The sequence below is a fragment of the Macrobrachium rosenbergii genome, chromosome 11 (assembly GCF_040412425.1).
Source record: "Macrobrachium rosenbergii isolate ZJJX-2024 chromosome 11, ASM4041242v1, whole genome shotgun sequence".
NCBI classification, from domain to species: domain Eukaryota; kingdom Metazoa; phylum Arthropoda; class Malacostraca; order Decapoda; family Palaemonidae; genus Macrobrachium; species Macrobrachium rosenbergii.
This window is the reverse complement of record NC_089751.1, coordinates 6,139,635-6,158,055: the sequence shown is the minus strand read 5'-3', so window position 1 is coordinate 6,158,055 and position 18,421 is coordinate 6,139,635. Positions and strand designations below refer to the sequence as shown.

At 36.8% G+C, this 18,421-nt stretch overlaps 2 protein-coding genes across 2 annotated transcripts in view; one reads left to right on the top strand and one right to left on the bottom strand.

Annotated features, from left to right (window-relative positions):
• LOC136843109 (uncharacterized) overlaps positions 1-18,421 on the top strand; it is a 453,879-nt gene that overhangs the window by 46,205 nt on the left and 389,253 nt on the right. The gene's annotated exons all lie outside the window — the stretch shown is intronic.
• On the bottom strand, positions 7,936-8,370 carry LOC136843466 (uncharacterized). The gene has a single exon (XM_067112002.1). It carries the CDS (start codon positions 8,368-8,370, stop codon positions 7,936-7,938), a length of 435 nt encoding a protein of 144 aa, XP_066968103.1.

The window sequence follows — 18,421 nt, the reverse complement described above, 5'->3', positions numbered from 1 at the left end:
CAATTATTGATAAACTTTTATTTTCGTCACAAGCTTTTTGCTTGGCCACACCCATGCTGAATATGCCTATCGCAACGCACAAAAGATATTATCCAGCTGTCAAAACAGCACAGCCGTTCCACTGGGGAATTCTTTTGGCTCTCATAACCAACTCTCACCTAATTTGTTCCTGGGCTTTTGTCATTACTTTTGAAACTCTCTTCTCCTCATGTGATCGTCATTCCTTTTTCTCCACCGGTCATATTCAATTCTACAACTCTGTAAGGTTTTCCTGCGAATCAGCCATCAGTTAGTACAGCCAGGGAGTATAACCGCCGACGCTCACGCCACTCGCGATCCTGTTGCCGAATATGCGTGGTGGATAATAAGTTCTCTACTTAAATACTCTTTTCTTTTTTATTGCAGACAAGAATTGGGATTAACAGATGATTCCTTGCTAGCATCTTTTGTTTTTATTTTAATAAAGCGTTCTGGTTCACCAAAAAAAAGTCATTTTTCTTAAGAAAACAAATAGGATAGTTGAATAAGTAATGATATAAAAGTGAAAAAAAGAAATTGAAATAGAATAAAAGGGGAGATAGTCATAAAAAAACCAAATGAAATGAAGATTATGGAGAGATGGCTGACAGAGAAGAGGAAGTAGCCTATAAGAAACAAAAATGGTGATATATTTGAGTTGCGTATGTCTGCTAAGAGAGAGAGAGAGAGAGAGAGAGAGAGAGAGAGAGAGAGAGAGAGAGAGAGAGAGAGAGAGAGGTTTATGTGGAAGCGAGCCTGTTTTTCAGCATAACGGGAAATGGATGTCATCCCAGGGGAACCCTTGTGTACTGGCGAATGCTGGTGATTGCTGTTTCCCGTTCATGATCAAAGGAGACGAGAAAATGCAGACAGCAGATTGCATGTCTGTTTCTTATCCGAGATCCCTGCACAAGCATGCAAACATGGCCTCTTGCTGCGAAGCTTGCGTACTCGCGATCTTTCCAGACCTTTCTTCTCTATACGCAGTTAGGATCTAAAACTATTTCTTGAAAGTAAGTGCACTTTCCTCTCTCTCTCTCTCTCTCTCTCTCTCTCTCTCTCTCTCTCTCTCTCTCTCTGAGTAATTCTCTGTAAATTCTCTTAGCCTATAAAGCAATTTTTTATATATCGTATTCTTCTCTCTCTCTCTCTCTCTCTCTCTCTCTCTCTCTCTCTCTCTCTCTCTCTCTGAATAATTCTTTTAAATTCTCTTAGCCTATAAAGGATTGTTATATATCGTATTCTTCATTCTCTCTCTCTCTCTCTCTCTCTCTCTCTCTCTCTCTCTCTCTCTCTCTCTCTCTCTCTCAATAAATCTTTAAATTCTCTTAGTCTGTAAAGCAATTGTTATATATCGTATTCTTCTCTCTCTCTCTCTCTCTCTCTCTCTCTCTCTCTCTCTCTGAATAAATCTTTAAATTCTCTTAGCCTATAAAGCAATTGTTATATATCGTATTCTTCTCTCTCTCTCTCTCTCTCTCTCTCTCTCTCTGAATAATTCTTTAAATTCTCTTAGCCTATAAAGCAATTTTTATATATCGTATTCTTCTCTCTCTCTCTCTCTCTCTCTCTCTCTCTCTCTCTCTCTCTCTCTCTCTCTCTCTCTCTCTCTCTCTGAATAATTCTTTAAATTCTCTTAGCCTATAAAGCAATATTTATATATCGTATTCTTCTCTCTCTCTCTCTCTCTCTCTCTGAATAATTCTTTTAAATTCTCATAGCCTATAAAGCGATTGTTATATATCGTATTCTTCTCTCTCTCTCTCTCTCTCTCTCTCTCTCTCTCTCTCTCTCTCTCTCTCTCTCTCTCTCAATAAATCTTTAAATTCTCTTAGTCTGTAAAGCAATTGTTATATATCGTATTCTTCTCTCTCTCTCTCTCCCTCTCTCTCTGAATAAATCTTTAAATTCTCTTAGCCTATAAAGCAATTGTTATATATCGTATTCTTCTCTCTCTCTCTCTCTCTCTCTCTCTCTCTCTCTCTCTCTCTCTCTCTCTCTCTCTCTCTCTCTCCGAATAATTCTTTAAATTCTCTTAGCCTATAAAGCAGTTGTTATATATCGTATTCTTCTCTCTCTCTCTGAATAAATCTTTAAATTCTCTTAGCCTATAAAGCAATTGTTATATATCGTATTATTCTCTCTTTCTCTCTCTCTCTTTCTCTCTGAATAATTCTTTAAATTCTCTTAGCCTATAAAGCAGTTGTTATATATCGTATTCTTCTCTCTCTCTCTCTCTCTGAATAAATCTTTAAATTCTCTTAGCCTATAAAGGAATTGTTATATATCGTATTCTTCTCTCTCTCTCTCTCTCTCTCTCTCTCTCTCTCTCTCTCTCTCTCTCTCTCTCTCTCTCTCTGAATAATTCTTTAAATTTTCTTAGCCTATAAAGCAGTTGTTATATATCGTATTTTCTCTCTCTCTCTCTCTCTCTCTCTCTCTGAGTAATTCTTGTAAATTTTCTTAGCCTATAAAGCATATATCGTATTCTCTCTCTCTCTCTCTCTCTCTCTCTCTCTCTCTCTCTCTCTCTGAATAAATCTTTAAATTCGCTTAGCCTATAAAGCAATTGTTATATATCGTATTCTTCTCTCTCTCTCTCTCTCTCTCTCTCTGAATAATTCATTAAATTCTCTTAGCTTCTAAAGCAATTGTTATATATCGTATTCTCTCTCTCTCTCTCTCTCTCTCTCTCTCTCTCTCTCTCTCTCTGAATAAATCTTTAAATTCTCTTAGCCTATAAAGCAATTGTTATATATCGTATTCATCTCTCTCTCTCTCTCTCTCTCTCTCTCTCTCTCTCTCTCTCTCTCTCTCTCTCTGCACGCACGAATCCACTCACATGGCGCAAAGCGAGAGAACAAAGTGTAATTCCAAATCCCATCTGCTCCCTCATTCTGCTGAAATTCCTCGTTCATCACTCATTTGTATTCTTTGTGTTTCGTCTCCATTATTAATATTTGCACTTCTCTTTCCTCCTCTCCTTCACGGCATTTTTTCATTACTCATTTTTCCGTCCTATTCTCTTTTCATCCTCTTTCTTATTGTTTATCCTTTCATGTGCGTTATCAGTTTCTGCATCATTCCCTCGTTTTCTTTGTTTATTATTTCAAGCCGTCGACTAGGAATAACGCACAAAGACGATCGCGTGCGAATATCGCTACTGTAGGGTTTCGTCGTCGCTATTTTTATCTTATTCATTTTTTGCCCGGCGTGAATAACGAAAGTTTATCGAAAAATCAGCGGATGTGCCTTTGAATTCTGATTAATGTGGAAAGCAAAGAGAAATCAAATACTATATTGTGTGAAAACTTCAGTATTAATGTTAAAGAGGCGAAAGCAAATGCTTGTTCTCTATGTGGTCGTATGCGTCCAATCATAAAATACTTATATACAAACGTCATAGTATGAAGATTCGGTACTTTTTATTTTATATATCAAAATGTTACCAATCAAGAAATGGATGTTGGAATTGCGTGTTGTTGACATAAGATTAATAACAATTTCTTTATCGATGCAATTTTATCCCATTTTGTACCCAAAATGTTGATATAATATTACAGTGCAGTGCTGACTTCGTATTTGTAATGGTATCCAGATTTGTCTATAGAATAACACTAACGGCAACAGCCACTTGACGTCACATTCTTGCTGTTTTGCCGTGTGAAAAGAATCCAGAGTAAACCTCTACTTAGGTGCATTCATACTATGAATGACAAGTAATTGCGACCTAAAGTTGAAATGGAAGCTGATGTGTGAGAGAGAGAGAGAGAGAGAGAGAGAGAGAGAGAGAGAGAGAGAGAGAGAGAGAGAGAGAGAGAGAGAGAGAGAGAGATTCAAACGGACTGAATGCTGTTTGACATAAAAATCGATCCTTAGAATTGGCATGGAGAGGTATTAAATGTATGACTGTGATGTTAATTATAAGTTTTATACGATAATTGAAAGAATCGGGTCAGCATAGTGGGCGGTAGAATTACGTATCAATCAGTTTGCTTTTAGTTGAAGTGTGATTACATTCATTTTCCCTGTGACCGAATTTTTTTGGTTTTAAGAGTGATGAGAGTCACTCTTTTACACGAAATGAAAGGTTTACAAATGGATTCTCTGACAGTTCCTGAGAAAGCAAGGAAAATGATCGAAGCAAGATTTTCCTCCGTGTTGTAATGTTAGCTTTATTTGATACGGTCTGGAATTAGACGATTGTCAAAAGTATTTCCACTCTTGGCTCGTTATAAAAACCATTGTGCAGGAATCGAAAAGCCAGTTAGCGTGTATTTTATGTTTCATAGATTTTTTATGCTTTCTATTTCTTGTAAACTGAATGGATCATATTTACTCTGTGGCAGAGCGATTGTTTGCTATGAATAGATTACTCATCTGAAATGGGCATAGGGATATTTTGAAAAACTTCTCTTGTGGAACATTTGGCATGCATTGCTCTAAGCCCTGATTTCAGATGTTATGCTCTCTCTCTCTCTCTCTCTCTCTCTCTCTCTCTCTCTCTCTCTCTCTCTCTCTCTCTCTCTCTCAGCAGTGTCCAAATCTGAGGCTCCTACAGTGCATAAAATATCAAAGAGGTAATGCACCTTCAGGTAGATCGTAAATCCTGAGTCGAGCTGCGGGAAACCAAAAAGGGTCATGACTGGGTGGAATTCCCAATGCATCCCCAGTGTGCAGTCGATACTGATGATGCAATTTGGAAAGAAAGAATCAAGTCACGAGACGTCTAAACCCTTTTATTTATCTAGGATCTGAATCATTTTATAATATCCATAAATTTTATATTTACTCATACATATATATATATATATATATATATATATATATATATATATATATATATATATATATATATATATATATATAAGCATTAAGCTACAAATGTCGTTTACTATCCAATTCGCTCTACCTCGGAAATAATACATTTTCTTATATGTTACCCGAAGGGGAATTTTTTAGTTGATAATAAGTTCGTCGTCTGTGATGTGATAAAATTCATTCATATATACGTACATATATATATATATATATATATATATATATATATATATATATTTATTTATTTCACCTGTGTGCTTGTGTGTGAGTGAATGTCTTATGAATACATGCATTAAGTCCGTAAACATTACTTTTTGTCCAAGGGTTTGCTAATTAAAACATGTTTGCAGGAAAAGAAACTAGATTTGGTGTACATTATATATATATATATATATATATATATATATATATATATATATATATATATATATATATATATATATATATATATGTGTGTGTGTGTGTGTGTGTGTGTGTGTGTGAGTGTCTGTGTTTGTATATATATATGTATGTGTATGTATATAACGGAATGAGTATGTCCTTATAACACGTGTCGCTATAGCACTAATAAGGCTGAAATCAGTGAAAGAAAGTTGGGTTATAATGTGTTTTTTGAGGTGTACGGAGCGGTTTTCGTGGCCACATAACAGGAAAATGAATGTTATCCCCCAATTTAGCTTGAAGTAGAAACTCTCAGGGTCTATTTTGAGAAGTCTTTTGTACGCCATCTAGAAAGCGTACTACCATTTTAAGCTCTGACAAAGACCCCTGGAAAGTCACTTTCTAGAATTGTTATGCCTTATTTACCCGTGGCCTCCTGGAAACAATAGGAAACAGGGGAAAGTGGGGCTTTGACATAAAGAAAGCCGAAGACTGCTTTTATAAATATGGAAGTTTATAGAATGAAATATCTTAGACGTATTGGTGTATGTAATGATATTGTTTCCAAAAGCATTACGGATGTTTCAAGGTGATGGTTGTATTTATACATGCACATGTATACATATATCGATAAAACATTCTTCTTCTTTTTTCGACCCCATTAATCCCACTGTACAGCAGGGTCGACCGCTAGAGTCAACTTTCTCCACCTATTTCTATTCCTAGCATCTTCTTCCCCCAGTCCCACCTCACCCATATCCCTCCTCACTCATATCCCTCCTCATCCATATCCCTCCTCACCCATATCCCTCCTCACCCATATCCCTCCTCATCCATATCCCTCCTCACCCATATCCCACCTCACCCATATCCCTCCTCACCCATATTCCACCGCACCCATATCCCTCCTCACCCATATCCCTCCTCACCACATCCATCCATCTGATCCACTTACATCCCACACTCCTCCTCCCCATCACTGGCATGTTCTTAGCGCTCTTGATTGGTTCCACCTCCTCTCTTCTTATTACATGGCCATAGTATGTCAGACGAGCTTCTCTAGCCTTCTTTACATCACATATGCCACACATTCTTCTTATATCTTGACTCTCCCTCCTTTCCAGTAGTGATATTCCAGCAATCCATCTCACCATCCTCATCTCGGTTCTTTCCAACAGTCCCTCCTCTTTCCTCTTAAGTGCCTAAGTTTCTGCTCCATATAATAGTACGGGCCTGATAACTGTCTTATAAATCTTCATTTTGAGCCTTAATGGCATTTTCTTGTCTAAAACAACTCCAGTTACTTCTCTCCATTTTCGCCACGCTTCTTTCACTCTCTGTCTCACTGCTTTCTCAGTACCTCCCGCCTCTGTTATTATTGATCCCAAGCAGTTAAACTCATTGTTCTATTTTAGTACTGTGCCATCTTCCACTTGAATGTTTACTGCTTCATGTCCTTCTCTACTACTAATCATTAGCTCTGTCTTTCCAATGTTTACTTTCAATCCTTTCTTTTCTAATGGTCCTTTCCATGCTAAAAACCTTTCTTGCAGTTCTTCTTCTGTGTCTGCTATAATGACTAAATCATCAGCAAACATCAGTTCCCACAGTCCTTCGTTGTTTCTTAATTCTGATCCATGATGGAGGCCAACCCCCCACAGGGAATGCCTCAGTCTCCCCATATTTTGTCTGTACGGTTGTTCTTGCCCTCTCATAGTTAGTTAGTTAGTTATTTTATTGACAAAAGTATACAATAATTAGTACAAATTTGTCCACAACGTGACATAATACAAAATATACAAAGTAAACAGTAATCTCTGTTCTTGCAAGTACATGGCCTATACAGAAAAAAAATTATTAACAAGAAAAATAAAATATCAAGTACAAATAACATACATCATCTTCACTAACCTTACCAACTTCTCTGGTGCCCCTCTCTTTCTCAAACACCAATACCTATCAACTCTCTCAACCTTCCTTCTACTATTCTTCCTAGTATTTAGAATATATGCTCCAAAAGCTTTATTCCTCTGTAGTTCCCACAGTTTAACAAGTCTCCTCTTTGTTTATACATCTTTATCATCCAACTATCATTCCAGTCCCTTGGTATTTCCTCTACATCCCAGACCTTTTCCAACAGTGAGTGCATCCACTCTTTGCCTAGATTTCTCAATACTTTAATCATTTCTGTTCTTACCTCTGACTTTCTTGCAGTTTATTTAATTTTCCCCTCTTTATAGCATTCTCGACTTCACTCTCTCTGATGTTTGCTATTGGTCCTTCTACTGGAGGAACATTTTCCAGTTCTGCACACTCATTCTCAGTGTTTAATAGTTGTGAAAAATATTCTTTCCATCCTCCCTTGACCTCTTCTTCCTCAATAAAGATATTTCCATTTTTATCTTTAATAATTCCTACCTCTCTACATCCTGCCTGTTTTTTCTTCTCGCTTCTGCAATTCTGTAGATTATCTTTGCTCCCTCTGGTGTTCCCATCATCTCATAACACTCTCTCTTGGCTTGTCCCTTTGCAGTCGCTACCATTTTCTTTGTTTCCCTCTTTGTCCGTCTATACTCCTCTCTTGTTTGATAATTATTGTCTTCTTCCTACCCTCTTCTGGCTTACCACTTGTCCTCCCACACCTCTGCTGCTGCTGGAACCACAATCTCTCTTTTTTTTTTTATCTTTTATTAGTTCATATCATCCCATATCTCTTCAGGCGATTCTGACATTCCACTCACATATCTCTCTTCTCTGGCTCTTTCCACTTTCCTTCTGAACTCTCTTGCCTTCTCCCCCTTCAGCTTCCAAGTTTTGATCCTCCTGTTCCTGGCTGGGGCTTTTCTTTTCCTTATTGCTTTCAACAAAATCTGCCACTACCAGTTTATGTTGAGCTACAACAGATTTATTTGGAATAGCCTTACAATCCATAATGGTTTTCTTGTCTTCTTTCCTAACCAGAACATCTTGTTCACTTTTGCATGTTACCAGATGACTTCTCCTTTTCTCAAACTGTGTATTCAGGGCTACGAGATTCATAGCTTCTGCTAATTCCAACAATCTGTCACTTTCCTGGTTTCTTCTTTCAAAACCTCTTCCTCTATCTGATCCTCCAAAGCCATCAGAACTCTCACCTACATGGGCATTCATGTCCCCAGATAACACTACTAGGTCAGTTCTTGGAACTCTTTCTATATATCCTTCTAATTTCCCTCTGAATTCCTCCTTCTTCTCTTCACTACATTTAGTATTAGTACCAAATATAAAATGCAACTATTTTCATGTAATTTCGAGGAAAAGCTTTCGAATCGACTGTCTTGTTGCTTCTCGCTCTCTCTCAGTTCCTGCAGTGCTTAACAAATGATTTTAAAAAAGTTCGTAAGCATATCATAAGACTCGTCTATGGCGCCTTATGTCAGTGTGAAGGGAAAGACACAAAATTTCCCCTCTCATTTATTTTTATGTTCTCTTTGGTTCATTGTAAAAAGGACGCAGTCAAGCAATCTATTATCAACCGCCATGGTAGTTGGCAGTTAGTGAAGTCCAGCCACCCAGAGTACACAAAACCCCGAATTGGGCCTTTTTAACTTTGGAAATATTCAACTGATCGGGATGAAACTTTGGCTTTAGAGGTTTCCCACTAAGGTCTCTAATCGTGCCAAATTTCATCGAAATCCGTTCATCCGTTCTGAGACCCAGATCTCGATTTTTTGGCGTTCATGGGCTGTGGTAGGGGGTGGGTGGGTGAAGGACCTAACATATCTGTGGAGTAGTAAAGGTAAAAGATACAGTCGTGATACTTAGTTTTCCTGTAAGCTCGTATTCTGGAGGGGTTTGTTTTTTGAAATAATGAAATTTTAAAGTTACAGTATGCCATTCAAATTAGCCGCCAAAATTCAAATTTCCTGATGCTCAGGTATGGACTGCTCACAACAGTAGAAGAGACGCCATTTATTTAATGTGTGTAAGTAGCAAATGGTGTTAGAAGCTGGCTGACTTACCGTCAGTTATCTTAATGAAAGACTATCACACTCGTTGAATTAACCTACGCGGTTTTGGTTTTCAGGATCGTTGACCTACCTAAATGAAGAGCCTCAATAATCAGAACGTTTTCACACACACAGATATATATATATATATATATATATATATATATATATATATATATATATATATTATATAAATTGTATAATTATACAGTAAACGAGCTGAGGTGACCATAATCACGGAGAAGCCACATAGGTCTAAGAAAACTGTTTGGCGAATTATAACCCCCATTCCTTTGTTACCACATTTTTCTCGATCTAGGGCGTTGCCACTGCAAAAAAAAAAAGGACTGAAATCACGGGCAAAAAAGTGATGAAATCACAAAAGGGGTAGCGAAGCCCAGCCACAAGAGACAGATATGGAGGTCAGAGGATACAAAGGGCTTTACTCCGCAACCTGATAAATTATAATGAAAGCGATAAGTAGAAGTAGGAGTCTTCTCTCAATCAGTTTAGAAAGCGAGTGCCACTATAATATGCATATTGAATGAGCTTCAGTTTGGACGAGCCACCGCTGATGATGTGAAAATTATGCAAGAGCGCCTGATTCCAATACCACCCAACACTGACTCGGCCCAGACTTTTGTTGAACATTACTCTAGTCTTCGCAGCAGCAACAACAACAGTTGGGATGAGTTCACCGTATTGTTCTCGACGACAAAGAAGTAAAAAGAAAAATTGTTACCCATAAAGAAGCGTTGCGTTTATATGATCGTGCGCTTCTGAGTGGATGCATTCTTACATGTCGTCAGATTGTATTGCTTGAAGAAGTGCCAGTGCGTATCTCTTCTTCTGAGTGGATACATTCTTACATGTCTTCAAATTGCATCCCCTGACCTCCATATCTGTCTCTCGTGGCCGGACTTTACCACCCTTTTTTTGATTTCATCACTTTTTTGCCCGTGATGATCTTATTTTCGTTGCAGGATTTTGAGAAATAGTTTACAGAATGGCGTTATATCTCCACTTTTTCGGGGGGAGGGGAGAGAATGGGGGCGGAGGTTCGAAATGGACTATCCATGCATAGCTTGTTATTGATTGGATTAATTCGGTCATTTGTTACTTGACATATATTGTTAGCTTGTTGTCAAGTTCATTTGCCGTCACTCGTTCGGTGGTCAAAATGAGTCTAGAATTGCCTTAACAAAGAACCACTTCTACATACACACACATACACACACACGTGCGCGCGCGCGCCAGTAAATATAGGCAATTTACATTTTGAGATTAAAATTTGCCATGGTATTTCTTTCGTAAACTTCTGACGGTTTACAACAAAGAATCTTAATTCAAGTGACGAACTGTATTAGTACTATAATTTTATCTTTTCTAACAATTTCACGAGAAAGGACCGTAGTTAAACAATAATTGTAGATGTACTGGTAAAGGGGAAAAGAATAATAGTTGTGACAATAATTAGGCAGACGTGCATAGGTGCAGGCATTTTTTCTCTGGATCTGTTATCTCTGTTTGTGTATGCAAGCATTAGAACCCGACATTTCAGACCTTTTTATTCAGTTACTTGGATGAACCATGAGGAAAGCGCAAGCTCGGCTTTTCATTAGTGTTACAATCTTTCTCAAAACAAATTCCGACAAATGACCACGGCGTTATTCTAAAACCCCTCTGAAAACGTTTGCGAGTACGGTACATTACAGTGTAAAATCAACATTTAATTTGTGGAGTTAAGTATATCTTAGTTTAACCAGACCACTGAGCCGGTTATAACAGCTCTCCTAGGGCTGGCCTGAAGGATTACATTTATTATACGTGGCTAAGAACCAACTGGTTACCTAGCAACGGGACCTACAGCTTATTGTGGAATCCGTACCACATTATGACGAGAAATGAATTTCCATCACCAGAAATAAATTCCTCTAATTCTTCATTGGCCGCTCGGAGAGTCGAACGCTGGGCCAACAGCATGCTAACCCAAAGCTCTACCCACCCTTCCAATGAAGAACTTTAATTTGTGAAGACAAGCAGATAAGCCTTTGATAGAAGAAGATACATAATCTACGTGTTAGTCTGTCTGTGTCCCATTCTCTCGCTCCCTCTCCAATGGAAAATATCACTAACAGGAGAGATAGATATGTCCTTCAATACGCGTCTCTCTCTCTCTCTCTCTCTCTCTCTCTCTCTCTCTCTCTCTCTCTCTCTCTCTCTCTCTCTGTAATGTAATTTATATCATCCTGAGTGCAGGAAATAATTGGGTTCTGTAATCTAATATAGCCTAGTTGCAAAACTTGTAGAAGATAGTGTTATGAAATGAGTATTATATTGCTTAGGCAAAAGAAGGCAGAGAGAGGGAGAGAAAGAGAGAGACAGAGAGGTCATTCTGTACAGATCATGTCTCCTCTTTGTATCACTTTTTCTCCCCTCATTGTTTGAGTGTTTGCATCTGACGAGATTGCAGAGAGGGCACGCGGTATCAAAAGAGATGGAAAGCAATCGCAAGATGGAAGATTGTTGAAAGTTAAAAACAATAAAACGATGCGCCGGAATATTGGAACTATGCCTGAGTTCTCTCTCTCTCTATCTCTCTCTCTCTCTCTCTTTAAATTGAGCAATATAACTATCACTTCATAACACTATCTTATTAAAATTTTAGGTGAAGAACACAAATATATATACGTTTATATATGTATATTTATAATATATATATATATATATATACAGTATATTATATATACATATATATATATACACATGTGTATGTATGTACATTTATATATATATATATGTATGTATATATATATATATATATATATATATATATATATATATATATATATATATATATATATATATATATAGAGCCTCGATTGTTCAGTCGGTTACAGCAGCAGCTTCGGACTTCGTAGAGGTCTGTGGCGCGGGTTCAAATCCGCAGCCGACTGATCAGAGAGGCAGACACTTTGCTATCCGTGTAGACATCCCGGGATTATATATGTAATCAACGGATAGGTTTGCTTAAAAAGCAAATGGGTGTTACAGACTAAATACACACACAAAACAAAGCCGTTACAACACCTTCTGAAAACATAACAAACATCTCACACGTCTCGAACTCTCGCCCTACCCGCACAACAACTTCTCGCTGCTGGGAAGAAAGGGCGTTGGGTCGGTATGATACATGAAACATACGCTACCAGGGTCTACGCGATGTCAGGCAGGGCAGCCGATCGAGACTACAGGTCTCCCCCAAAGCCAAATCAAAAGTCCTTCAAAGAAGGCATCGTGCTTACCCCATACAAAAATGGAAAAAAGCACGTTAAAAAGAAGAAGAAGAAGAAGAAGAATATATATATATATATATATATATATATATATATATATATATATATATATATATATATTGTCATGAAGCATACCAGGTACCTGGTTATTACACAACTAACCACAGATTTCGAAAATTTAGCTCACTTCAGCCAGATACCTGAACTCTCATAAGAATAAGAATAGAGTTACGACAGAGTACTCTAAAGATAACATTGATCCCTAAAAAAGCTCATCAATCACGTGAAAAAACCAAACAGTTTATCAAGACTAATGTGAGGTATCAACAATCAAACAAGAAATATACTAGAGCAAAAGGGCATCGCTCCATCAAACAACTGTTTCCCTGGTGTTAGAGTCGACTAGTAGCATTCCATTCGGAATACCCCTTCGCCGTAAATATGACGGAACTAATCAACACATGAGCATGTATTTCCCAGAAATAAATTTCTGACTTACTTTGGGATCGAACCCATTCTCTCCTTTGAAAGGCCAGGGCATTACTGATTGTAACTCACACAAGTCATAAACAAAGTTGAAACTTAAGTACTTCTTTACCCGAGGTTTTTCTGGGGCAGGCTACGGCCTAATTTATAAGCAAATTGCGCCCAACTTCCCACAAATGCTACCAATTGACTCGCTGGTGCGTCGGGAGGTTGGGTAAAATTCGCTGGTATGTTAGGCGGCGGCCTGCCGAGGATAAACTGCAGGTACTGGAGTACTTAAGTTACAACGTATTTTATGGTCTATGAGTCAATTTAAGGTCCAAAGAAAAGGACCTTGGGTCAGTAGGTAGCGCCCTGGCCTTTCATTTTAGAGACCAGGGTTCGATCCTGAAGTGAGTCAAATTTATATATATATATATATATATATATATATATATATATATATATATATATATATATATATATATATATATATATATATATATATATACAGGGTGCGGCATAAGTAACACCCTTTGTTTAAGTGGAACAAAATTAAAGCCTTTTTGATTATCCTTTATTTTTTTGAACATGAATGTATTGCCACAGGTTAATAGATTAATACAGTATATTAACAAAATTAATATAATGCTTACTCGGTTTAATAATGCGGCATAAGTAACGACCTTTTTCATTTTATATCTTATAATGTATATTTTCTTTATTTTTATTTTCTTTAATTAATTTGCTAAATCTTCATTTTTTCAGATATTTTATACAACCATGAGATTAACAAAGGAACAGAGAGTAAAAGCAATTCAATTGTACTATCAGAACATAAAAATGGTGCTGAAACAGCAAGATTGTTATCAGGTGAATTTAACATCCCAAGGGTGCAAAGCCGAAATATCATTTGTATTGAACATTATTAAACCGAATAAGCATTTTATTAATTTTGTTAACATATTATATTAATCTATTAACCTGTGGCAATACATTCATGTTCGAAAAAATACAGGATAATCAAAAAGGCTTTAATTTTGTTCCACTTAAACAAAGGGCGTTACTTATGTTGCACCCTGTATATATATATATATATATATATATATATATATATATATATATATATATATATATATATATATATATATATATATATATATATATATATATATATATATATATATATATATATATATATATATATATATATATATATATATATATATCTGTGTGTGTGTTGGTGCACAGATACACTTGTTACCTAATAATCTGTTTACTTTATCCACTTACGCACGTGCACACTTGCGCACCAACACACACACACACACACACACACAAACATAGAGTTATATATATATATATATATATATATATATATATATATATATATATATATATATATATATCTGTGTGTGTTGGTGCGCACGTGTGCACGTACGTAAGTGGATAGGTAAACAGTTTAACAGGTAACAAGTGTATCTCTCCGTAGGAAAATTTTGTATAACTGTTATGACTGTTTTCCTTCCTAATTGCGCTATATTGTAAACGGCCAGTGTTTCTGCAGGTATTCTCCCATCCAAGGACTAGAGAGCCTCGACACGTCCTTTGTTTGCCTCGCCAGCAAACACGTAACAGCGAAGATGCATTTTGCCTACGAGAACTGGTTGCCGGTGCATAAGGCTGGGTGGTGTGGGAGCAGCGGCTGTGCTTTGAGATCGATGTGTTTACGGGTGTGTTGCCATTACGCGGTATTCCAGGTGAACGTACTCTGGGCTGATGACAAGCGTACAGCTCTTTTTCTTACTCTCTCCACACGCAAGCACACGCGAACACACAGACAAACAAACACAGACAAATGTATTTGTGTATATGACACACATATGTATACACACACACACACACTTATATAGATATAAATATAACCAATGCCCACACACATACATGCATACACACATTCAAACACAAACACACACACAACTTCTGTGTTTGTACGATATACAGGTGCTTTGGGCACATATATTCTCTAACCTGTGAATCAAAGGTCTACATCTTGTGTGAAAAGATTCTACGGCCTCACAGCCGAACCATTCTCTTGTACAGAAGACTCAACCTCAGCAGTGGAAGCTGATGACACTCCATTCATCTAGTCTTTGTGCAGCTGAGCTGCTAAATGCCATGGGTATTTCACTCTTCCAACAGCTGTGGACTTTCGATTTATGCATTCTTTTCTGATGTATTCATTCTCTCTCCCTTTATAGGCATATACCTCTCAAAACAATCTGAATCACCTTTACATCATCTCTTCCACTAGTCTCGATAACATTTACAAACACTACAGCTGTCGCACTTACTCTGACGAGTACCTCTTCTGTAATCCTACAAAGCCGAACACATGTCTGCTGTGCTTTTTTAACATGTTTATTATCTCTCTAGACGCAACACGATTATTGTTTGTTCGAAAGTGAATTCATCATTTTAATTCTAATATCATTCATTTCTGCTTCTCAATTTACGTATAAGAGTACAGATTTGCTGGTGAATATTTGCAATGCAGATTTGTGCCCGCACACCCACATTACATACATACAGACACACACACAATAATCTAGTTTTGCACTAAATCCGTGTGTTTTGTTATAAATGTTTTCAAACATGCCCCAAATTCGTTATGAAAACTTCCAACACATTCTCGTAAACATCCATCTGCATGTGTAACACACCCTCGGCTGTATTCGCTTTGGATCCTCATTAATTCTATCCTTGGCCCGGCGAAAGTATCCTGTTTAGAACCAGATTTTTCTACTCACTCACTCACATATCAGTTTCATAAACAACGATACTTCAACTATTTTCTCCATTGGTCATGCCTTTCGTTGTGTGGCACAATTCGAAAGTGAATTCATCATTTTAATTCTAATATCACTCATTTCTGCATCTGAATTTCCGTTTAAGAGTACAGATTTGCTGGTGAATATTTGCAATGCAGATTTGTGCCCGCACACCCACGTTACATACATAAAGACACACACACACACACACACACATATATATACTATATATATATATATATATGTATGTATCGAACTGAGGAAAGGAAGAAAATATTCGTACAAGAGGCTCATCCTCAATTACACATATATACATTTATATACATACATACATACATACATACATACATACATATATACATACATACATACATATGTAAATATATATATATATATATATATATATATATATATATATATATATATATATGTACGTATGTATGTATGAAAGAAAAGATATACGTACACACACACACACACACACACACACACACATATATATATATATATATATATATATATATATATATATATATATATATATATATATATATATATATATCCTTCTTCTTTCACTGCTTCGTATAATTTGTAAATTCTCATTTTCCCATATGCTATCATCAGTCATTATGCCTAGAGGAATGAGACTTCTATTTTTCTATTTTCTATGTAAACATTCAGTACTCCATCCTCCTGGTTTCCATTTACTTTTATAATATTCTATTTAATTCTCGCTTTACAATTATTTTAAAACTCTCACCAATTTCTAAATTTTTTCTTCATTGTTCCGAATTAATAAGGTATCATCGGCAAATATCAGCATAGCCATACTCCGTCCACGACCTATTTTCGGACTCCGCCCATTTGCTCTCAGAGTCCTTTCTCAGATTTCTGGCATCGCTCCATCCACAAAGATGTATTAAATAGCCATGGGAGCCTAACATTTATTTCAGGTTCATTTTGACCTGTTTTGTTAAAAAATGTTGAATCTAAAGCCTTTGAGTGTCTAAGAAGACATACAAACAGCTGCAAGCTCGTGTAAATGACCATATGGTTAAGGTTAGTTATAAAAAATTGTTGACAAAAAGCCCGAAGTTTTTATAGAGCTAAGTTTGACCTCATAATTAAAGTAAATGGAAACAGAACTTTGTCAAGGTACACAAAGCAGGATGTGAAAAACGATAACTAAGGAAACGCAAGAGAGAGAGAGAGAGAGGGAGAGAGAGAAAGAGAGAAAAAAAAAACCGTTTAAATTCACGTGATCCAAATCCATTATTTAGCGTTGTCATAAATGTCTTGGGGCACCTGTAGGTCTTCACCTGGTAATCGTCTCATTCTCCCCTCCCACTCCCCTCTCCTCCCCCCGTGATCTTACCATGATGCTTTTTTTTTTTAAATTTCTGTCTCACATGGTTTTTTTTTTTATCAGACATCCCCTTCTGTTAAAAAAACACACACAACGATTTTTATGATTGATAAGATACTGATGAAAGCAAGAGAATATGACACATCGCAGTTTTGTTTGAAGGTTCCTTGAAGGAGAAGAAACTCGACGTTAGAACTTTGTCGCTTTTAGCTATTCTAAGAATTTTCAGCAATCAGATACACGGAATTTCTTTCTACTTGATTAGTAATTAGTAAGTTTTATAATTCAGTGACAATGATTGATAGGCATGTGAGAACTGGTAAATGGAGAGATGGGGATACGAGAGAAAAACTTCATCCTAATTCTGTGAATTTCTACCGCTGCCGAAGTAAAGAAAAGTGTTTTTATTCGATAATACTGAAGCTTGCTATATAATTTTCATTGTTCTTCGTTTTCAGTACAGTTCGTGGTATCATCCATTAAAGCCATTTAATTCATGGGGCAAAGTATATTTCGACAGAAATCAACGGCGTAAATACATCTGTTAGGTAACAAAGATCCTGTGTCATAGCCTCCAACTTGAATATTTTTTTAGATATCTTACAGCTAACTGGAATTCCACATAGTTGCTAACCTAAACTAACCTGTACGTTTCACTATACATTCAGTTTGAGAGATATATCCAAAATTGTATCACATCTAAAGCCCCGTCCACACTGGCGGGCACTGCCCGACGGGCAAACACTGTTCCCATAACCAGTTCCACTATACTGACCGGCTGAGTATGTTGCTAGAGCGATGCGATTGTCTGGTAAAACTGCTTCAGAAGCGAGAGAAAATATAGAGCTGCAAGTGCTCGACGGGCATGCCCGCTAGTGTGGACAGGCCATAAGATAGTGGCACAGGAAAAATAATCACAATATGGCAGCTGCTAAGTACAGAAGTCAGCTAAGTTGAGGTCCGTTAAGTTGAAGCATTACTGTACCTCATGTACGAAATTCCATTATGGGAAGAGAAGGGTTAGTAACTGTCAGGGTTAATCTCGTAAGAGGGTCCAGCTCTGACCAAAAAAAAAAAAAAAAAAAAAAACTCAATTTCACTTAGCAATATGGTTTGTGGTAATTCACTTTAAAAGTAGTCCGATAAAAAAAACAGCCGTGTTTTTGTTGTCCAAAGGCCGTTCTGTTTATTATTATATTAGATATGTTACTGAGGAATATATATATATATATATATATATATATATATATATAT